Source organism: Macrotis lagotis, chromosome 2 (genome assembly GCF_037893015.1).
Source record: "Macrotis lagotis isolate mMagLag1 chromosome 2, bilby.v1.9.chrom.fasta, whole genome shotgun sequence".
Lineage (NCBI taxonomy): Eukaryota > Metazoa > Chordata > Mammalia > Peramelemorphia > Peramelidae > Macrotis > Macrotis lagotis.
The window spans coordinates 248,914,967-248,939,663 of NC_133659.1; the positions used below are offsets into that span (position 1 = coordinate 248,914,967).

The 24,697-nt window shown below is 36.5% G+C and overlaps 1 protein-coding gene across 1 annotated transcript in view; it reads left to right on the forward strand.

Annotated features, from left to right (window-relative positions):
* The window catches only part of VDR (vitamin D receptor), a 108,210-nt gene that overhangs the window by 15,199 nt on the left and 68,314 nt on the right, over positions 1–24,697 (forward strand). Inside the window, exons 3-4 of the mRNA XM_074225662.1 lie at positions 16,242–16,327; positions 20,785–20,938. Coding sequence (XP_074081763.1) covers positions 20,796–20,938 — 143 coding nt within the window. The 5' untranslated portion in view covers positions 16,242–16,327; positions 20,785–20,795. The remainder of the gene's footprint in view (positions 1–16,241; positions 16,328–20,784; positions 20,939–24,697) is intronic.

The window sequence follows — 24,697 nt, forward strand, 5'->3', positions numbered from 1 at the left end:
TTTCCATGTACAGGAATTCAGAAAACCTCCTATCCAAATATAATCTATTCATTGTCTTCCTCTCCTGCCTTCCATTACCAAACCCTACTCTTCATCCACACTATAACCTTGAACCTCTTGACCCCTCAATTATCTCCTAAATCATCTTAGTGATGTTATCAGTGGTGAACCAATTCAATTATACATTGGACTCTTCTCTTGAGTTCCTAGTCTCTTTATTATTGTGCCATGTCTACCAAACCTCAGTCTTAGATAACTCCCACCATATACTGTCTTCACTCTTTCACATGGGCTGCTAAACAAAGATTGAGGAAAATTATGAAATCATTCTGAATACATCTAGTACAAATTTATGTTATACAATCTCAACTGGGCTCTTACTTCTACTGGACAATCCAATTATATCTCTTTTATCAACTGACTATGGCACTCTCCAAAGAGACACTTCCAAATTTTTCCTCCCTTCTCAATCCTCTCCTGGCTCCTCCTTCCTCCACCCTCTCAGCTAAGAGCTTTGTTTCATACTTTACAGGAAAAAAGTCAAGGACCATTCACTGTGAGTTGATGAGATGGTTATATTCCCTCCTAAATCAAATTACAATAAATTATGGTTGGATAGATATCTTGAACATAGAAGTAGCACATTTGTGGGGGATGGCAAGATCAGGGGTAAGATCATCTTTGTTTATGATCCCATTCCATCCTGTCTTCTCCAACAGCTTGACCCCCTCTGTCATTTCTACTTTTTCATTTTTTTAAAAAAAATCTCTTTCAATCTCTTTTTGTCTACTGGATCTTTCCCTACTGCCTACAAATATGCCTTTTTCTCCCTCACCCTGAAAATAATTTTGTTTGTTCTTTCCAACCCCAGCATCATCTTATCTCTTCTTCCCTTTGTGGCTAAACTTGAGAGTTTCTTCCCCTTCTCTCCATCCAATCTGTTGCCAAGTTTAGTTTGCTGATTTTATTTCTGCAACTTCTCTCAAATATACCCCCTTCTTTCCTTTGCCACTGCCACTATTCTAGTGCAGGCTCTCATTACTTCATACCTTGTTTATTGCAATAGCTTAATGATGGATCCACTTGCTTCAAATCTCTCCCCACTCCAATCCATTCTCTCTTCAGTTACTGAAAGGATTTTCCTAAATCGCAGGTCTGAAAATGTCACCACCCTATTCAATAAACTCCAGTAGTTCCTACAGGAACAAGTAGAAAATCCTCTGTTTGGCATTCAAAACCCTCTATAACTTAACCACCGCCAAGTCTTCTTATAGCTTCCACCCAGTGACATTGGCCTTCTGATTATTCCATTAATTAGATACTTCATCTCTCAGCTCTAGGCATTTTCTCTGGCTCTTTCAGATACCTGGAATACCCACCCACCTCATCCCTACCTGCTGCCTTCCTTGGTTTCTTTTCACTCCCAACTAAAATCCCACCTTCTATACAGGAAACCTTTCCCAACTTCTCTAAATTCTAGTGTCATTCCTCTCAATTATTTCCTTTTTATCATATATATCTGTGTGTATGTATAAATGTATATAATATATATGTGTGTGTATGTAAATATGCAAATAGCTTGTCTAAGCCATTAGATTGTAAGCTCTTTCAGGGTGAAGACTATCTTTGCCACTCTTTGTACCTCTAGCATTTAGCATAGTATCTGACACAAAAACAGGAATTTAATAAATGTTTATTGACTGACTGACTGACTGACATGTTATAGCACGAAGTTCCCTCTGGGCTTCTGTTTGGGTTCCCATATATGCTGAATGACTGAGAAGTAGCTTATTGCCCTTTTTCCCAGGCTTGGGTTGCTTTTGTCTGAAAGGCTTAAATATAAAATTCTTTTTCTGCTTTGAGACTGTCCTGTTTAAGGAAATTTGGCACTTGCCTAGAAGTATTATTTTGACATTTTGTTTAGGTCTTCCAAATGGAGTTGGTATCTACTCTTGTTCTCACATCTCAGGTGCACTGAACTAAGAATGGGTCTCCATCTCTCTATAACTGGGCTTCTTAAACCTTTTTTATGTCATGGAACTTTGAAGCCTGTGAACTCAGAGTAATGCTTTAAATTTTTCTGAATTCATAATTAAAAGAAATTCTAAATTTCAATTCAAGGTTAAGGGAGAAAAGAGATTTTCTCCCCCAATTCTGCTCACCCTGAAATCTATCACTAAATTAAGAATCCCTAAAAAAAAAATAAATTAAGAATCCCTGCTCACCATAGATTCTAATCTCTCTCCTAAATCTACTGGAGCCACATCAATCATACCAGACAAGAATATCTAGTGGCCATTGGATTTTCTTTGTATAAAAGGAATAAAATAATACCACTAAAAAGACAATGAATAATGGAGAGGGTAGGGCACAATTTATTGAATTGGAAGAAATTGGCATCTCTTTCTATTAGCTAGATAGGCAAAATGAACTCACTTTCACTTTTCTCATTTGTGGGAAAGGAAGAGAGATAGAATTGGACCATTAATGGAGTGTTGTTCTCTCATTTGAAACAGATTGGGATAAGTGAGGCGATTAAGGAGATGTTCTAGTAAAATACTAGAACTTCACAACTCTAATTACATCCAGGAAAAATCATATTCTTGACAAATTTTCACAAGGAAGGGACAGAGATTGGATTTACCACTCAAATTTGCATGTGGTGGAAAAAGAAAAATGAACTGTTCCAGCTTCTGTCTTCCCAAATTCTCTAATACAGTCCCAGAGAGTCGAATTTAATAGACAACACAAGCAAGGCTAACTCTGTTATAGTCTGCTTGAGGCTCTTGTATCTGTAACAGAATTGGGAGACTGGATTATATATGTGCTTGGTACTCTTTGCTTCTTTCCTTTGTATACAAAGTATATGTATACAGTGTATATGTCAGTCAATTTGTACTTTAATCTCCCATCTCCCTTGCTATCCTGGCCACAGGGAAGTGACTTTGTTAAATGGCAGGTAAGAATGGGCAAAACAGAGAATATGGGGAGAAGTGTGCTGTGTGTTGGCTTTAAACACTTCAATATTCCTCAGTCTCAGAAATTATATCTTTCTTGAATAGGTTGCTAAGTTTGTAGATAGGTAAATATAAATTGTCCCTGCTCAGTTATTCACTCTTCTCTCTTCTTTGCCTTACTTTTTACCATATGCATTTAGCTTTCTCCAGTAAAATAATTTAATTTGCCCTGCTTGTCTAAACTGAGTTCTTTTTCTTTTCTTTTTTTTCTTTTTAAGGTTTTTGCAAGGGGTTAAGTGGCTTGCCCAAGGCCACACAGCTAGGTAATTATTAAGTGTCTGAGGCTGGATTTGAACTCAGGTACTTCTGACTCTAGGGCCAGTGCTCTATCCACTGTGCCACCTAGCCACTCCTCTTTTTCTTTTTGGAAAAAAAAGTCTCTGGACTGGTTTGTGAGCCACATAGAGGTTGAAGAAACCCTAGTGTAAAGTTCTTTGTGAGCTACCCAAAATTTCTCAGATCCTGCTTCCAATTGGGGGAGCTCAAAGAGGATCTATTGTTACTTTTTTTGTGTCTCTCATAGGTCAGAAGATGGGAAAGAGGAGATGATTCTTTTGAACACTTTTGGCTAATTGAAGTTGGAGGACATAATTGGGCAATGACCATGACTTTTAAGAGGAATTGAAAAGTTTCAGCTTCAAGATATTAATGCTTGTTAGCTGATGGTTTTAATCTAATCATGATTTTAAAATGATGATGTATTATGCAGATAATATAAAGAGAATTTTCTTCCTTTAGTTCAGTAAGCATATATAAGCTAAATCTCCACTATTGGTATAATTGCATCACCAAAGGAATATACTTTCCTTCAAGTATTTAAATAGTGTAGATACATGAACAAAATGGTTTGAAGGATGATCTTATTGGAAATGGAGGATAGATAAGATGACCTTTGAAGGGATTTCTTGCAGCTCAGGGATACCCTAATACCTTTGTAATTTCATATCATAGAGCCATGTGCCACATTGTCCTTGCTCATTAGGAAACATCTGGAGAAAGAAAACTATATGATCACTATTTTCCAAAATGAAGTAATAGGCTAGTATTACTGCTGCACTGGGAGAGAGGAAAAGTTGAAAGCTTCCCAGAGAGACTAGGACAGCATTCAATGGCATTGATTTCGCAGAATACTAGTCCAGAACAGTTCTTCAGAAATTTTTTAGATGTATTAGAAAGAAGCTGTTAATCTCAGTTTGTAATTTTAGTGACTGACATTCCCACTATTTAGTCTTTTTTGTGGGGATAACAATCTGGGGGGATTTCTGACAATTTACAAAAAAGTTACCTACTGGGTGCCTGCCAGGAAGCAAGTCCCCTCCAAATCAGTTTGGATTCCATTAACCTCAGATAGCCTCCAGCATAACCTTTTAAAAAATTTTTGTGTATCATAGACTTATTTGAGAGTCTAATAAAACCTCTAGACCCCTTTGGCAGACAGGTGAAGTTTTATGGATTCCTTCTTAGAATAATTTTTTTAAACAATTAAAGAAAATAGTAATTTTCAGTTAGAGGTTAGAAAAAATAATCTTTTTTTCTTTACTCAATTTCATGGACCCCCTGAAAATCTATTCCTGAATTCTAAATTAAGAACTCCTGTTCTATCTCTGTAATATTTAGTCATTGATGATTGTAGTCCAGAATGGACTGAACAGAACATGAATTAGTTCCTTTGGAAGCGTTAGCTATTTTATAGAAAACTTTTCCAACTTTAACTTCCTTAGAAGTGCTGGAAGATCCAGTGAATTCTGACAGCATAACTTCCAGGGATCCTTCAGAGGATAACCTATAGTCAGACCTCACTGACCAGGACTGCTTCAGACTTATTCCTTCAGTGTGAGGTAAGAATTAGGAGGGATATGACCTGAATGAAGCCCCATTGTTGTTGTTCCCATCAGTTTACTATGGTAGAATGTGGACAGAGCCCTCAATATGATCATTGCTGATGTCCTCAAGGTTTTATTCTACTACAGTTGGAAATTCACGCCTGTCCCAGGCAAATGGTGTGGTGAGATCTTTGAGTTAATCTTTAGTAGCCATTTCTCACATTCTGCTAAAAGAAATAATCCACAGGGGCTGTTAGGTGGCCTGGGCCCTGGAGTCAGGAGGACCTGAGTTCAAATATGACCTCAGACAATAAGTACCTAGCTAAGTGACATTGGGTAAGTCACTTAACCCCATTGCCCTGCAAAAACCAAAAAAGAGAAAAAAAGGAAAAAAAAAGAAATAATCCACAAATCAGGAAATCCTTGAAAGAGTATAGTTGGAATTAAAACACAAGTGAAGAGTAAAGATATTGAACAGGATGCATCCAAAAGTTGATAGCTTGGAGTCTGGGATTCTTAATCCTGATTATCTGTTTTGTGGTAGGAAAGTCTAGCATAAAACTTTTGGTTTGCTGCCAAATAGGGGAGAAGTTAGGAGAGGCTCAGACCCTCCTCCCCTCAAAAAAGCATCCAGATTCCTGGAAGCTGGAACTTGTGGGTGGAGTGGTCACAGTCTTTTCTCAGTTCAGCAGAACTGTGGCTTTCTGAGCAATGTTTGTTTTGGGTGGGGCAATTGGGATGGCCAAAGAGAGCAGACTTCCTGCCCACCCCACTCCTCTCTAGGACCCACTGTCTGTTCTCTTTTTAGGTCCTAGATTCTTCTTCTAGGGGCTTTTTTGATATAACGGGAGAAGAAAGGAAAAGAGGTGAGCAAATCAAAATAAAGGAGAGAGGAGAAGCAGATAGAGGGCTTGATTCCCAGGAGAACGTAAGGAACCTTAATCCAAACTCCTACTCAATGTAAGAATCCTTTACACAGTGATCATTGAAAAAAAAAGAAAGAAAACTGATCAGATCTGAAACTTGCAGACTGAGACAGAAGATCTGAATTGTTACCAGTGTTACCAGTTATGGAGCCTGGATGAAATCCACAAGCATTGAGCAAATTGGGGTATTTGATAAAAACTACTCAAGAGGGCCCCAAATTGTGACCCTTAGCTAGAAAATATAGCCTGAGAGAATCTATCAGTCAATAAGCATTTATTAAATGCCTACTGTCTGCCAGCCACTAGGCTGTATAAAATGAAAAGTTCTTGTCCCCAAGAAATTTACAATCAATAAGAGAGAAAAGTTAGGGGCAGCTAGGTGGTGCAGTGGATAGAGCACTGGCCCTGGAGACAGGAGGACCTGGGTTTAAATCCAGCCTCAGACACTTAATAATTGCCTAGTTGTGTGACCTTGGGCTAGTCACTTAACCCCATTGCCCTAAATACAATAAAATAAAAAGAGAGAGGAAAGTTAACTTTCCTGGCTTTCATACATGAATAAGAGTCAAAATCGGGAGTGAGAAGAGATCAAATGGCAGTGATCACAAGGGTTTTTCGTCAATTAGGAAAGATTGCCAAGGGAGACTGGATTTCTCTTTTCTCCTATTTACAATATCCTTCTTCCTCAGTGACTTTGGCTTCTCCTTCTAACTACTAAAATCACTGGGTTTAACAACCAATCTTGTCCTCTGGCTTCTGCCCACCTGGTTGAGGCAGCAAAGTGTTTATAACACTGGACTTGAAGTTTAGGAAGACCTGAGTTTCAAGTTTTTCCTCAGATGCTTACTAACTATATGACTTGGGCAAGTTATTTAACTTCTGTTTCCTTTCATTTCCTTATCTGTATAATGGGGGTTTTATTGTGAGAATAAGATGAGATACTTGTAAAACATTTTGCAAAACTATCTAGTTCTAGACTAATTTCCAAAGCCCCAGGAAATCCTAAGCCAGAGAAAGAGGTCAAGTACATCAAACTTTTTTTCCTAGCCTTCTTGCTTCAATCAGTTTTTAAAAAATGACCCATCAGTAAAGTACAATGAAAATGGCTAGTGGTGGGCCCTTACAGTTTGAGGCCTGCTAAATCATTTGGTTTGTCACTACCATGGCAACCTCAGATGGACTCAATAAATCTTTTTAGGGATGAATTAATTAAATGTTTGAAGTATATAGCATGCTAATTTTCAAGTTGATAATATTGAATTACCCTTGAATAATTTTATAAATATCCCAATGGCCCTTGACTGAAAAAAGGTTCCTTACTCCTGATAGTACAAATTCCCCCTTCTCCCACTTTACAGATGGAAAAACTGAAGCCTTAAGAGGAATAAAAACATATCAAAAGGCATGTATATAGTCAATAGCAGAACTGAGATTTGAACTACCTACTGATTCCAAATAAAGTTTTTTTTTCTGAAGATATCCCTGAAATGGTTAATTCCATATGCCATTCTACAACATGTTTTAAATCTCTCATTATTTTTCCCATTTCTATTTATTTCCTTCCCCCCATGTGAATAAAGTCTCCTTTACACCTCCCAGTTCAAGTGATGTCACATATAATAAAGTTATAAAGAATAAACAAGATGTTCATACATCATGATCCCTTTATGAAGGAAACATCTTTTTTTGAGTCAAGATGGAAATAACTTGATTGGCTGAGCAAACAAATTAGCTTCCTGCTGAGAAAGAAGGATATTGTAAATAGGAAAAAGGAGAAATCCAGTCTCCCTTGGCAACCTCTCCTAATTGATGAAAAACCCTTGGGATTACTGCCATTTGATCTCTTCTCACTCCTGACTTTGAATAGCTAAGCTCTGGACTAATTTCAGAGTTTTTCTGAATCCTACCAAGGCAGGAGTTATCTTGTGAAAGAGATTTCCTTCCCTGGGAGAGTACAAAATTTCTTTCTCTTTTTTCCTTAGCCAACATTAGACATATACCTTTGAAAGGGAATTGTTGAACAAGAAGGAAAACTAGAGGGAATCAAAAGACATATATATCAAATAGTCACAAATACATAGTGACAGTCACCTGAGGGAGGAAACCACTTCAAGGAGTGGAACCCTTGACAGACAAGTCAAACTTTGGAGACTAGAAATCTAACATGAAGACTCAACAAAGAGATAGAGAATTTTCAGGCACTGCCAGTACTAACAGTCACAAATGTGTTTTTCCCTTGCCTTTACACTCTAAATCAGAGCCCATTCTTCCCGTGTATATTGTATTCATAAGAAAGTGTACCCCAAGTTTATGGGGAGAGTTTTTGATAACCACTTTTCTTGCTCTGCCATTTGAGTAAATACCTTTGATAAGAATTAGTTCAGTCTATTTACTGGCAATAGGACCTATCTACAGGGTTACCCTTAGAATATAAGGTAGTGTATGATCCAGTACAAGTACAGATTGCTCCTGGATGCTGATTTAGATTGGGACTTGAGTTCCTGAATTGGAATTGCTAGAAAGTAAATGGAAATAGGATAGTCAGCTGACACTAACCAGTTGTATTCCCTTAAACAAACTACATCTTTATATGTTTCCCTGGTTCTAATGTAAAAATTAGTTTAAATTATTTTTATTCTTAACTGAGTCCATGATTCTATGACTTCCTGTCTCCCATGATTCAATGGTTTTTTGTTGCTATCTATTCTTCTGCGCAGTGATGTGGGCAACAACCCAGGCTGTTACCTAGAGTAAGGTAATCAGCCTAAGAATCTTGTTGACAAAGCTGAAAGCAGAGTTTCCACTGGAAAAAGCAGCTTACAGGAACAATCATTCTAGATAAGAAATGTATGTGTTTATATACATATCATATGTACTCTTCTCACCCATCATCTGGGACCTCTTTAATGCTTGCCACTTAAGCTCAACTAAAGGTCTATGAAGCAACTAAATGCCAAAATTGTCTGACTTTACTACCAGTCCATTCACTAGCAGTGATTTTGTTCAATGATCACAGTGGCAGGAGTGTGTGTGTGTGTGTGTGTGTGTGTGTGTGTGTGTGTGTGTATACCTTCTGTAAATTTACCTTTGGTAAAAATTAATTGAATCAGGGGCGGCAAGGGGTGCAGTGGATAGAGCACGGGTTCTGGAGTCAGGAGTACCTGAGTTCCTGTATGGCCTTGGGCAAGTCACTTAACTCCATTGCCTTGCAAAAACCTAAAAAAAAAAATTAATTGAGTCCATTGGTTGACTGCTAATTGGAAGCACAAGTAGTATGTGATCTAACCCATATGTACAGGTTATAGTGTTACATATATATATATATATATATATATATATATATATATATATATATATATATACATAATACACACATACACATATATATATAAAACATTATATACTAATAATATACAAAATATATGCCTATGTAATATATATATATACCATTAGATTGGACAGATTATTGAATTTAAATCAGAGGACTTAGATTTGAAACCCAAATCTGCTGCTTCGCACTTGTTTGCTCTTAGGCAAATCCTTTAACTGATCCTGAGGTTTTTCATTTGTTTAATAAAGTATTTGAATTTGATCTCAGAGGTCTGTTTTTGCCATGATGCTGGGCTGAAAATCTGTGACCTCACTGTAGTGCTTATAGAACCCCCATTCCAGTGTATATACATATAATCACCAATGATTTCTACTCAAATATCTGGATAAAAAGTTTTAAAAACTTAATCATTCATATTTTTGGCATTATACAGTCATATTAGATCCCAAGAAAATATATGAATAAGAAGACATGTTCTTTCAGAGTTGATGTACAAGAATACATCCATGGTTGAATGACATCATTATGTTACAGAATCTATCTGTGCTGATATAAGACAGGGAATAAAATCTTGCTGCACTTTAAAAAAAATTATTTATATAAGGCAATGGAGTTAAATAACTTGCCCAAGGTCACACTGCTAAGCAATTATTAAGTGTCTGAGTCTGGATTTGAACTCAGGTCCTCCTGACTCCAGGGCTGGTGTTCTGTTCACTGTGCCACCTAACTGCCCCCTTGCTCCCCTTCTTAAAACACATTGCCTTGCTTTCTTCTTATTCATGTAAAGAAATTTACTGTTCAGTAATGACTTACAGGAAATGGTTTTTCCTTCCCTTTCTCTCTCCAACACATTTATTAAACACCTCACTTTGCCATTTTTCTTACTCTGTTGTTTCTGTTTTTAAATTCTTCATTGAAAGGTCTGAATTCTGATGAAATTTAATTCCTGATATATATATATATATATATATATATATATATATATATATATATATATATATATATATATATATATATATATATTCTTCTTTTATTTCACTTTTTGAGACATTCTGGAGTTTCTTCCATTGTTCTTTGAACTAGGAATCCACAGGATTCTCTCTCTCTCTTTTTTTTTCAATCGACTAATTTTGGTTCCATTCCTTCATAGCTCTTTTCTTCTTTAGTCTGTGACTCCATGTGCCTTATCTTCTTCTTTTCCCTTTCACCCTTACCTTTCCACTGCTCTTTTGCTGGGGCTGGAAAGAATGGCAGTGTCTCCTGAATCTGGACAGGTACAGTAGAAATCAATTTGAAGGAACCAGTCAGTGATTCCTACAGTTAAATCCTGAATCACAAGTAAAAAGGATAAGGTGAATTGGTATGGGAAATAGTGTGAGAACATTAAGTATGTAAATTCTTCAGTGTTATTTCATGTTATTTATTTTTACCTTGTGGAATGTCTGTCATCTTAAAAATTAAATTTTATTGTTCTATATCTTATACGTAATTATTTTTTTCTGAGATTTTTGCTAAGGGTTCCTGAAAAAACTATTCTGCCATCTTACTTATCAACTCAATCTCTTTTCAGTTTATTTTTTTTCATTCATATATATTATCTAAATTCAATAAACATTATGTGGAATAGTATAATTTGAATGAAAACACATTGGAGATCACCAAGACCAATTGCCTCAGCTTATACAATGAGGAAACATGAGGGTTGATCCCTACATCAACTCTGTCAGATATTAATCTCTCATTTTGTAGATAAGATAGCTAAAGATCAATGAAGTGATTTGCCAACAGATGTGACATAGTGCCAAGGACTAGAACTTAGCTCTTCCTTGCTTCTTCTTGCAATTTTTCTATCACACCTTACAACCTAAGTTGTAACTGGAGCTTCAGCTTGAGGGTGACCCAAGAGTTTGACCTCAGATTCTCCCAGTCTGGGGGATTCCAGTGAGTCAGCAAGTACCTTCTTTGGATTCTCTTTGTTAAGGACAGACACTTACTTGACCCAGCTAGGGGAGGAGGAAATATTTTCTTTATTAATTCTCTCCCCTAACCCTCCCATTTCCCCTTCTGGACTTTTAGCTAGTTCTGTCGGCTCCTTTTAACATGACCATGCTTTTGCCTGACCTTTCTTATCATGATGATGTGTAAATCTGATACTCGTACTGCAGTGTCAAGATAATGTTACTTTGGGGACAGCCCCAGAATTTAGTGTGAAGTCCTGTGTACTCAGAATAGTAAATGTGGACAAGAGAAATTCTAGAGAATGGGTAAAGAAATGAGTTAAATGGATTTTTTTTCCACCCAATCTTTCTCACCTCACAGGGTTACCCTACTTTCTACTGCAAAAAATGTCCTTAGCCTCAACACTAGGGTTAATCTCCTACTAAAAGGGCAGTCTGATCACCCCCCTTTCTCTCTTTTTTTTAGGCTTTTTGGCAAGGCAATGGGGTTAAGTGGCTTGCCCAAGGCCACACAGCTAGGTAATTATTAAGTGTCTGAGACCAGATTTGAACCCAGGTACTCCTGACTCCAGGGCCAGTGCTCTATCCACTGTACCACCCCTCACCCCCTTTCTCTTAAAATAAATATCATACATTTTAAAAAACCTGAGAACTGAAAGTAAGGGCCAGTCTGGATCATATATTGTCATGTTTTCTGTCTTTTTCATTCTATTTGTCATTCTTTTCTGGCTCTTTTTTTCACCAGTATTTCTTTTTTGGTGTCTCTCTCTTTGTCATAGTCTCTGCCTCACTCTCATTCATAACCCCCATCCTCCACACACACATACTATTTATGTCACTTCACCTTCCCCCTCCATTTCCTCAGCTATACATTCAGGCAAAGACTTTGGACTAGATGACATCTAATGTCCTTTCCAAATTTAAGTCTGTGAGTAAAAACATGCAGATCCTTTTATGATGCATCTACTATGCTAGATTCCTGTCCTTTAGGCAGTGTGAGCCAGTGGAAAAGAGGTTGGATTTGGAATAGGGAGGCACAGATTTGAATCCTGATCTGCTATTTACTGTCTTGCGACCTTGGCCAAGTCACTTCATTTTGGACCTCTGTTTCCTTCTTCTGTAAGTGGTTTAGAATGGGTGACCTTTGATCCTATGAACAACTCATGGTTCACATGAAATAATCTAGGAGAAGATACCCAAGGGAATGCTTCTTAGGAATTAATAAAAATCATATGAGAAGGTCCCCTAGGGCTTTTGTTATACCCTATTCTTCCTATTAGTTGGAATGAATGTATTCCTGCTCTTTGAATAAGAGCAGACTTTGATGATTATTTTGCTTTCCATTTGCTTCCTGACTCAGTGAAAGAGCATCAGGAGAAGAGAAGTAATTATACATTTTTGCTTAAGGATTAAGAAGAGAGTTTGGGGGCACATATATAGCAGTTTGGTGGTTCAGTGGATGGAACATCAGACTTGGAATCAGAAAGACCTGAAATTCAAATCTGACCTCAAACACTTATAAGCTGTGTGACTTTGGGCAAGTTACTTAATCCTGTTTGCCTCAGTTTCCTCATTTGTAAAATGAGCTGAAGAAGGAGATGGCAAAGCACTCCATTATCTCTGCCAAGAAAACCCCAAAATGGGTTTATGAAGAGTCATCACTGAATAATAACAATAACAACAGCATCCACTTATTCTGCTTTAACTCTTTTTTTAAATGATTTTTATTGCTAACTTTTTTTTTAAATCATGGACATTGCTTCCCTCTGCATTCCCAGTATTGAATCTTATAATCTTAGAAAGGGGCAACAGCTAAATATTCCACTTTGTGCCTATCTTATCTTTGAGCACCTTCCTTGGAGAGTCTTGACCCTCTGCTAGGATGGAGGCAAGGATGCAGCAAGCTTCTAGAGAAATAGCTATGGAGGCTGAAGAGCAGGATAGTTTTGAATAATGAGTTTGGGCAGGGTGAAGATAAGGGAATTTGTAGACTACCTGTCTCTAATGGAGTTTCCTAAAGGGATGACCAGCATTCAGGAGTGAAACAGTGAGGTTGAGATTCACCAATTACCGCAAAAAAAGACTACCCAAGCTCCCTGTTATACTAAGGGCCATTTGAAGGTGGTCAGTCTTACTTGGGACAATGTATTGTTATTTGTGGGACCTTGGAGTTCTAATACTAAGATTCTTCCTACCCTCCATGAAGTTCCAATTAATGAGCCCCCTCCAGAAGTGGGGAAAGGGGAAGGGCTACTAACTATAGTCTTCTGTGCTACCTTCCTCTTCTCCAAATCAGATATACATTCAAAAGTCACAGAGACATAAAGAGGTTCTCCTTAGTTTCTTTTTGTCAGCATTTAGATTTAGCTATCTACCTCTCTATCTCTCTTATGATGGAGCAGAGGAATGAGAGGGGAGAAGGGAGGAAGTTTTGCAAATATGTATATGTCCATACTGTGAGTAGATAAGAGAGGAAAGGTAAAAAAAACCAAACCTTCCAAGTTCACCAAATGAACATTTCCTCCTCTTTACTAGGATTGGAGGGATAAAGCATATCTGAGAAACAAGTATCAGAAAGCATCCTGTTGGGGGGGGGGGTTGGGAGTGAAAGTAACTTGATATTTAAACTGTGACAGTTCCAACTCAACCCACTCCTATTCCTTATAACAATATGATGACTTTTTTCTCTTTTTTCTTTATTTTTTATGTGTGATAACTTTTTGAAGAGAAATCACCCCAGGAACCCTTTAGCAGCAGCTGGAGAGCACAAGGCCTGGCTCCCTTAATGTCTCCACATCCCACTTTTTATGCCAAGCACCCTTGGCTGATATCCCTTGTACAGCTTGCCTTTTACCCAACTGCTCTCTAGAGTCCAGTTTGGGGAGGCAGAGAGAGAGCTGGGGAAGCCTGAAGCACCCAGAGAGCCATCTAAAGGGTGGGTTCTGTGGTCTCTGGAGAGGATGTTAAGTTCCAGGAGCCTGTGGTACTGGGTGTACTAGGGGAAAGGTTCTGAGGGAAAGGATGTGTGTGTGTGGATGGGGGTGGGGATGAGAAAAGGGAATCTATGCTCCCAGCTTTGGCTGCCTTGGCTAGGCTGAGCCCAGTCTCTGGTCAGTTAAATTGTACTGGTTGAACCACTTGTGGTTCAGTCACAACTGTGGAATGTCCTTATCTATTCAGCAGGATATTCCAGAGACAGTGTTTGCCATTCTGTTTCAGTTCATATATGTGTGTGTGAGTGTGTGTGTGTGTGTGTGTGTGTGTATAGACATATATAGATATGTGTGTATGTATATATATATATATATATATATTTATTTATTTGTATATTTATTTATACTTGACTCTGGTTTTCTACATGAGACAGAGGAGACCAGCTGCAAAATGTAGTTTGCTTGTAAAGACCCCTGAGTTCTAGCAGAAAATGAGAAAGAAATTGGAGGACTATTAAGGATGGTACGGAAGTTAGGCATCTCCTGTGTTTCTTTAGTCACTCTGGACCTTTGGACACTCTGGACAATATAAATAGGCACTGTTGACTGGAAGGAAAATGAATCTCTTAAATGCAGGATACTGATCCTACAAACGCAAAGCCCTCAGTGTCTGAGCATTAAGTACTGTGTGTCTTCCACATGGTAAGCACCCTGTGTCTTTATGGTGATGAAAATAGTTCTCCAGGATGATAGACTAGTGTCTCTGTGTAGTTTGCCTAAATGGAAGGCCAGTTCTATAGAAAAATTATTCCTGCCTTTGGTTTTTCCTGTACAATGGTCACCAAAGATAACTTCAGGGTCAATTTTAAGTTGTATATGCCACATGGACCACTCTATGGAGTGTACAGAAACACTGTCTACTGCTATCTGACTCCACTTCCCTAAAAGCTGACAAAATGGAAAAACAGAATACTTTTTTTAAAGTTATAGACTCCTTGGGGTAGTTAGATGGCACAGTGGATAAAGTACTGGAGTCAGGACAACCTGAGTTCAAATCCAGTCTCAGACACTTGATACTAATTTTGTGACATTGGGCAAGTCAGTTAACTGCATTGCCTCATAAAAAAACAAAAAAATGAAATAAAATAAAAGTACAGGCTTTCCAGTTCCCCAAGCTGTTAGAACCTTTCTTTTAAGGCTATTGTCCATTGTATCTTTTATATCTACCTGCAGATTGTTTCCCTTTAGAATATAAGACTCTTGGGACTAGGAACTACTTTTCTTTTTCTTTTTCTTTTTTGTGTCCTTAGTAAAATAGGATATCCTAGTAAAATTTAAGAGCTTAAAATGTTTAATAATTGATTGCTCTAGGGGAGGCTAGGTGATGCAGTAGATAAAGTACCAGCCCTGGAGTCAGGAGTACCTGAGTTCAAATTCAGCCTAAGACACCTAATTATTACCTAGCTGTGTGGTCTTGGGCAGGCTACTTAATTGCATTTGCCTTGCAAAAGCCTAAAAAAATAATTCATTGCTCTAGAGCATCTTACATGAAAGTCATCATGGCATAGTAGCAAACTATAATTAGAATCAGAACAGACCTAGGATCAAAGTCTACCTCTGATACTTATTAGCCTCTCTGAGCCTCAGTTTCCTCATCTATGATGATGATGATGATGATGATGATATTTGTCCTTCATTCTAAAAGAAGACCACTATATCAAGGAGATGATGCCATGATAAGCACATGAATTGATCTGAGTGTGGGGGGGTGCTATGCTAAGTCACCAGCCTCACTTTCTCCTCTAGAGCATCTGGATCCACCAGATATGAATTGGTATGACTGGAGATAGTCCTAGATGCCAGGCAGGTTAAGTGACTTGCCCAAGGTCACACAGCTAATAAGTGACAAGTGTCTGAGGCTGGCTTCAAACTCTTGTCCTCCTGACTCCAAGGCCAGTGCTCTATCTACTGTGCCACCTAGTTGCCCTCCTCATCTATAAAATGAGGTAGCAATTCCTGTAGAACTGACCTTACCAAATTTTTGTTAGGTTCAAAAGAGATAGTGTGTGTGTGTGTGTGCAACATTTGCAGACTTTAAAAACTTTATGTAAATGTATGCCATTATTATTATTTTATTATTCCCTTTAGAGAGCTGCTCAACTTTGAAGTAGGACTCCATCAGGAATTGGGGTTGTGGACTGAGGTTGAAGTAAAGACACAACTCCAAATGATTATTTCCCTTCTTTATTTCAGAATCTTCACTGGCTAAGATATTCTAGAAGAAAGTTCTTCTTACTCTTGTACCTTCCTTATCTATATTTGCTACCCTGCTCCTCCAGGTAGGTGTTTCTTGTCTTCTTTTCATTGGTCCCAAGAGAATGACTGGATCTCTTAGAAGATTGAGATTGAGACTGAGGATTTATGATTCATGAAGTTTTACATGATTTCTTACTCATTTCTTGGGTTTTAGTTCTTTTCTCTAGTCTAAGAAGTTATCATCCCCCGTGTTATTCATTCAATTCAACAAATAATCATCAAACAAGTTGCTAATTATAGTTGAATTAAGATGATATATAATTGCTAATGACTATGGGAGAGGGAAACGATGTAACTAAAGAAAAATAGGAGATGCCTAACTTCCTTTCTTTCTTTAATCACTTCCCTATTTTCCCTACATTCCACCCCCAAGGTCAGCATGTAGACCCATCCTATAACAGCAGGAAAGACTAGAGAGTCTATGACCTGCCACCAGGAATGAACCTTGATATAGCTTTTTGTGTCTGCTCCAGTTGGAGTCAGTAGTTCCTCCTCCTGTGCTCAGTGGGAAAGAAAGAGACTTCCTAAGGCATCTTGGTACCAATTTTTTTTAGGAAAAAACAGAGCTTGAGCTGGGGACTGTTGACTTAGGGCTAAGGATGCATCCAGGGATGTCATTGGGCCTGATAGGGTCTATCAAATAGAGAATATGACTGATGTTTCTTCCTTGTTTCAAACTCTAGTAATTCTATTGCACCTGTCATGAAACCCCCAAGAGGCAAGTAGGAATATCTATTTAGTGTTTTGTCCTAGGGCATCAAAATTTAATGAGCAGAGAAATTTAAAATAGGATTTTATAAAATGGAGTTTAATGGAATAGAATGCTGGGGTTGGAGTCAGAAAGACAAGTTCAAATTCTTCTTTGGATACTTTACTAGTTGGGCAAGTCACTCCACTTCTCTCTGCCTTAATTTCAATATCTGTAAAAAAGAGAGGTTTGGATCAAATGACCTATAATGTCCTTTCAGCACTACAACTATGATCTTAATTTTTTTGGTTTATTTTTTATTTTTTCCCAATTACATTCCATTTTCAGCATTCATTTTTGTAAATTTTTCTCCCTCCCTTTCTTCCTTCCCACCTCCATAGGACAGCAAGCAATCTGATGTAGGTTATATACATCCACAGTCATGTTGTACCTTTTTCTATATTAGTCATGTTGTGAAAGAAGAATCAGACCAAAAGGGAAAAACCATGAGAAACAAAAAATAAAAACAAATTAAAAAATTAAAAATAGTATGCTTTGATCTGCATTCAGACTCCACCATTCTTTCTCTGGATGTGGACAGCATTTTCCATCACAAATCTTTTAGAATTATCTTTGATCACAATGTTGCTGAGAAGAGCCAAGTCTGTCATAGTTGATCATCACACAGTGTTGCTATACTATGTACAATGTTCTCCTGGTTCTATTCACTTCATATTCAACATCAGTTCAAGTAAGTTTTTCTAGGTTTTTCTGGAGTCCTTATGCTAATCATTTCTTATAGAAAAATAGTATCCTATTACATTTATATGTCACAATTTATTCAGCCTTTCCCCAGGTGATGGGTATCCCTTCAATTTCCATTTCTTTACCTACTATAAATATTTTTGTATGATCTTTTTGGAATACAGATCAAATAGTGGTATTGCTGGATCAAATGGTATACACAGCTTTACATCACTTTTTAATTTTTTTTAGGTTTTTGCAAAGCAAACGGAGTTAAGTGGCTTGCCCAAGGCCACACAGCTAGGTAATTATTAAGTGCCTGAGACCGGATTTGAGCCCAGGTACTCCTGACTCCAGGGCCGGTGCTCTATCCACTATGCCACCTAGCCGCCCCTTTTACATCACTTTTTAATCACAATTCAAATTGCTCTTCAGAATGACTGGATCAGTTTACAACTCCACCAACAATGCATTAATGTCCAAGTTTTCCTATATCCCCTTCAACATTTATCAAAATTTCCCTTTTCTATTTCTATGACATTATAAAGAAGCAATTTCATTGCTCATCAACATAGAAACCCAGTTAGCAAGAATAATTAAGCAATCCAATACTCATAATTTTAAATATAAATAGACTACACAATCAATAAAATAAAAGAAAGTGACAGAATAGAGAAGAAATCCAAACTTCACAATTGATTGTATACAGAAAAAGAGGCTGAAAATAAAATCAATTATATCTTAAATGAATTGCAGAAAGCAGAAATTGCAATATTCCCTCTCAGGAAAACCAGAAATAGAAATTCACATCAATGGAGAAAAATAAGGAATTATGTTAGGATTATATAGTAATACTAACCCTATATATACTAAATATCATAGTACCTGAGTTTTTAAAGGAAAATTTAATTGTACTTCAAAAAGATATACATAGAACTTCAATAATATTAGGAGACTTAAATATTCTTCTGTCAGAATTTAACAAATATAAACAAAAGGGAAACTACAGAATGGGACAAACTATTAAAAGTTAAATCCAAAAAAAGCTTATTGCATATTTTGAATGAGCATTAAAGAAGGCACACATTTCTTGGTATTTCATGATACCTTTACAAAAGTAAACCATATGCTAGGACAAAACTATACATATGTGTAAATAAACACCCAGAAATTCTAAATATATTCTATATAGATCACAACTCTAAAAAATTGCAATTCAAATTCAAAAAGCCAAAGAAAAATACAAAAAATAAAGACTTAAAAGGAATATTAATAACAACTTCCTGAACAATGAGTCAAAAGACAAATTATAGAAACGATTAGTATATGGGGGGAAACCACAATAATAATGATGATTCAATACCACCAAATTTCTGGAATGCTGCTAAAGTAGTTCTCAGAAGAAAAATTATATAAATGAAAACATGTTAAAAGATTAGGAAAAGAGAGGATTAATGAATTAAACATACAGCTTTAAAAATTAGTAAACCTAAAAATAGAGGCAACTGGTTTTGGCTTGAAGTCAGGAAGACAAGTATAAATTCCACCTTGGATACTTTACTAGTTTTGTGATGCTGGGCAAGTCACTCTACTTCTCTCTGCCTCAGTTTTTCATCTATAATAAGTGTTGGACCAGATGATATCTAATGTCCCTTCCAGCACCATATCTATGATTCTATTAGAAGCAAGAAAAAAATTTAGAAAATTAGATGAGAAATAAAATGTTTAAAAAAGAATAAAGTTGATAGACATATTTAAAATCTGGTTCTTTGAAGAAACTAACAAAAGCACCAAACTTTAACCAACCAAATTTAAAAAGAGAGTAAGAAAAATCAAATTAGCAAAATTTAAAAATGAACAGGATAAAAAAATGAAATCACAACTATTAGAGAAGAAAAAAAAGAATTATCAGAACTTACTACATACCAATTATGTGCCAGTCAAAATGAGAATTCCAAAGAAAATTATCTACCAAAATATATTTAAAAAACTAACATTCAATGTCAAATACAGGCTTTAAATAACTCATTTTCAGAAAAGGAAATTGGAAAGAACCTGTATGAGATAGGATGGAGGTGCTTATAATAGCTCTAAGCCCAGATGGATTTACAAAAGGATTCTATCAAATCAAATAAGAGAACAATTAATGCTTCTACTCCACAAATTATTTTCAACAACTGAGAAAAAACTCTGTACAAAATTTCTTTTGTAAGATATAGTCCACTTAAATTAGAGAAAGATAAAACAAATAAAAGTAAGCAGAAATCAATCTCATTAGTAAATAGCAATTAAAATTTAAATAATAAAAATTCTCATTTAAAGATTACACCATTGTCTCCCAAAAAGTTACTCTTTCTAATCAAGTTGGCTTTATACCAGGGATGCAAGGATGATTCATCATTATAGAAAGAATTGGTATCATCAATCATATTTTAAAAAGTGGAAACATCCAAGAATAATTAAACAAAGAATCTATCAGATGATAGACTCCCATCTGCTCCCTTATATGCTAATATACTCTTCTCCCTTGGGGTGGAATCTTGAGGTCATTTCCTACTTTCTATCTCTGTCCTACATATAAACAGCTAATTGAAATTCAGTTTGGAATTTCTTGCATGATTAATCATATCTAGATCTGGAAGGAAACACAACTCAAGTCAGCAAAGTAACCAGGGTTTGACCACTGAATAGGTGACTGAGAAAACTAGAAGTTTATCCTCCTCTTTGGGGAATCATTGGACAAGATAGATAACTCTTGACTAATTTGAAGACCTTCCACTTTTTAGGGACTCACTTTCTCTTCTTTTGAAATTTCATGCTCTACATAGCTATGTCAGAAGGTAAAAGGGCCCTAACATGAAACCTAGACACTAAGAGCCTATTCAAAGAGCCCCAGTATTATGGGTTTGGAGGAAGAAACAAGATGGGATGGTGGACAGAGACCATATCTACCCTTACCATGATGACCAGTAGGGAGAGACTGGAAGACCACAGTTAACTTTGTCTTTGACTCTAGAATGGACCCTGAGTTGTGTATTACCTTTGCAGGAACAGTGGGAATGGCAGCTAATACTTCCTTTCCTGATCCCAGTTGTGGTGATTTTGACCGAAATGTACCTCGGATCTGTGGGGTATGTGGGGATCGAGCTACTGGCTTCCACTTCAATGCTATGACTTGTGAAGGCTGCAAGGGCTTCTTTAGGTAAGTTATTCACACAAGTTGTTCTTTAGAAGGGGAAAGTGACTCTTCCTGATGGTGTTCCTCTCTTGGCTATTGTGGAATTAGGCTGGGAGATTAAATCACCAGATTCCATCACTAAATTCCCCTGGTTTCTTGTTCTTGAAGCCCAATGGTTGCTATCTGTGATACTAGAGGTTTCTTCTCTAGGTCTTCCTCCTAGGATATTCATCTTTATGCATATCCATTACCACAATTGGTCTAGACTATGAAATTGATTATATCCTCTCCTGATATCCACAGTCAAGTTCATCTACCCACATAACCCAAGTCCATACAACAACTCATTTTAGGGAAAAGTACCAAACCATGTGTCAATAGCAGTGCTCCTTAACATTAAAGAGTCCTGACAAATACTAGCTAAGTGAATCAGCAAGTCAGATAACTTTTCTGAAGATGTTTCCTTATCTGTAAAATGAGGTTGGATAAGATGACATCTGTAATTCCTTCCAACTCTAAATCCTATGATTCTTTTTTAAAAAAATAATTTATTTAATGTTAAATTCATTAAATTGACAAGAACATCAATAGTTCTGAGTTCCAAATTTTTTTTTCCTTTCTCCTTTCCTTCTCTCTCCCCAAGACAACATGTAATCTGATGTAGGTTACACATATACAATCATATTAAACATATTTCCATATTAGTCCATATTGTGAAAAAAGAATCAAAACAAAAGGGAAATGAGAAAGAAAAAACAAATTAAAAAAGGGGAGAATAATATACTTTGGTCTACATTTAAACTCCATAGTTCTTTTTCTGTGTAAGGCATTTCTTTTAGAATTATCTTTGGTCACTGTATTATTGAGAAGAACTAAGTCTATCATAGTTGATCATCACATAATGTTATTGTTAATGTGTACAATGTTCTGGTTTTGCTTACTTCACTCAGCATCAATTCATGTAAGTCTTTCCTCGTTTTTCTGAAATGTTCCTGATCATCATTTTTTTTAAGAACAGTAGTATTCTATCACATTTATATAGTACAACTTGTTCAGCCATTTTTCAATTGATGAGCATCACTTCACTTTCCAATTCTTTGCCACCAGAAAAAGAACCGTGGGTCCTTTTCCCCTTATGATTTCTTTTGTATACAGACCTAGTAGTAATATTGCTTGATCAAAGGATACATTCACAGTTTGATTGCCTTCTAGGCATAGTTCCAAATTGCTCTCCAGAATAGTTGGATCAAGTTCACGACTCCTCCACATCTCCAAAATTTATCATTTCCCTTTTCTGTCATATTAACCAATATGATAGGTATGAGATGACACTTGACAGTTGTTTTAATTTGCAATTTTTTAATCAATAGGGCAAATAGCATGATTCTAAGCTGTGATATTCAAAAGCTGAAAAACCTTAACTAGAAAACAATGCAATGCTACAATATCAGCAATAAAATATTAATCACTCACTATATACCAGAAATTTTGGTAGTTATGAGGAAAGCACTTTGTAAAACCTTAAAGCATGATATAAATGTGAGTTATTATTGGTAGGAGTTCCAGGAGCCCTTTTGTGCACATATCCCTCTTTACCTGTGACCCCTAGGTTCTGCCTACTTTGATGCCCCAAGAATGTTCAGATAATTTTAAAGGCAGATAATTAGTCACATGAGGGCAGTGGACTCACAGGTCAGATAGACACATGATCCTACAGATATTTTTCCAACTCTAAAATGCTTATTTTCTGTCTGCAGAAGTTTTTGATCAGGGTCAACATCTTTAGCAGTTCTCCCAAAAACTCAGGCTTCATGGAAAAAGTGATAAGAAGAATGCAATAAGATGGAACCCAAATAGAGCCAGAAGAAAGGGGAGTAGAGAGGCAGTAGTTGAAAAGAGAGTAGTAATAGTGGTAGCAGAAGAGGAAACTAGAAAGCAATGTAATTTGGAGCAGATTTCTTGGAAGAAAGGCAGGAAGGATGATAGAAATGCAGAATTTGACAGAAGGCAACTTAAGAGACTATGTAGTTCAATCCATCCATGAAGGGAATCTCCACTTTAACATAGGCAACAAGTGTTCATTTAACTTCTATTAAAGACCTCCAAGAAAGGATAGCCCACCATGTTCCCAGGCAGTTCCATTCCACTTTAGAAGGAACAGTTTGTTAGGAAGTTTTTATGATATATCTTTTAATTATTTATTTATTTTACCAACTATATGCAAAGATAGGTTTCAACAATCATTTATTGGAAAGGTTTTCTGTTACACATATTTTTCCTTCCCTCTCTACCCAATAGAGAGCAATCTAATATATAGGTTATACATTTATAACTAGGTTAATCATATTTCTAAAATAATCATTTTGTGAAAGAAGAATTAGAACAAAAATGAAAAAAAGGTTTTTCATCTTATTGCATCTAAATTTACCTCTTTGAATCCTTTACCTCTTGCTCCTGTTTCTTTTCTCTGGGAACAAATAGAAATGTTGAATCCTTCCTTCACATGATAGCTTTTCAGGTACTTGGACATGTCTCAGCTTAAGACTTCTATTCTTCAGGCTAAATTTCTACAATTCCTTTAATCGATCCTCTAATGACATTGATTTCTGGTTCTGATTTATCCTGGCTGCCCTTGACTATACTCTCCAGAATATGAATGTCCTTTTGCAATTGTGATGCCCAGAAATGAGCCCACTACTCCAGACAAGTCTTACATGTGCAGAGTACAGTAGGATGATCACTTCTCTATTCCTGGAAACTATATCTCACTTAACACAACTCAAAATCAAATCAGTTTTTTTGGTTGCCACATTTCACCATGTGGTGTCCAAGTAGCTGACTCATATTGTATTTACAACCCATTAAAATCTCTAGTACTTTTTCAAAACTATTATCAGCTAGGTAATCGCTAGATCTTTCTCAAAATCACTATCAGCTAGGTAACAAGTGAATAGACACCAGCCTTGGAGTCAGGAAGGCCTGAATTAAAATCCTGCCTCAAGACAATTACTAGCTGTAATCCTGTTTTCCTCAATTTCTCACTTGTAAAATGAGTTGGAGAAGGAAATAATGAACAGCTACTGTAGTAGTTTTGTCAAGAAAACCCCAAAGGGTCACAATCAGATATGATGAACACAACTCAGCAGCAACAACAATTACAAACCATGTCTCTCTAATCTTGTACTAATGAAACTGAGTTTTTTTTTTAACAAAAGTTCAAGACTTGACATTTATCTCTATTAAACTTTATCTTGTTAGATTTAACTGGTGCTTTGGTCTGTCAAGATCTTTTTGCATCTTTTGAATTAGCTATGCATCTCAGATTTTCATCATTTGAACAATTGAGGACCATACCAATAATACTTTTATACAAATAATTGATTTAAAAAACAAAACTAAACATCATAGGGCATAATTCTGAGAACTTCTTGCCACATTGACATTCTTTGGGGTCAGCAATCCATTGTCATCCGCATTTATTTCTCTCCATCTTCTCCATAAAATATGGGATATTTTATCAAGAGCTTTGTTAAAGTCTAAGTAAACTTAGTCATAGTCCCTTTCTACTAGTTTAGTAATCCTGCCCCAAAAAAGGATGTGAAATTAGTCTGGTCTGACGTATTCATGAAGATTCATGATAATTCTTTGTAATCACTAGTTCCCTTTCCACATATTTGACAATCAGGAATTAAAGTCAAGTTAACTGATTTTGATCTGTTTGGAAGTTCTAATTTCTTAGTTTCTTCCTCCAAGACCCCACTTGCCTTTTTTCAGTCTTGTGGC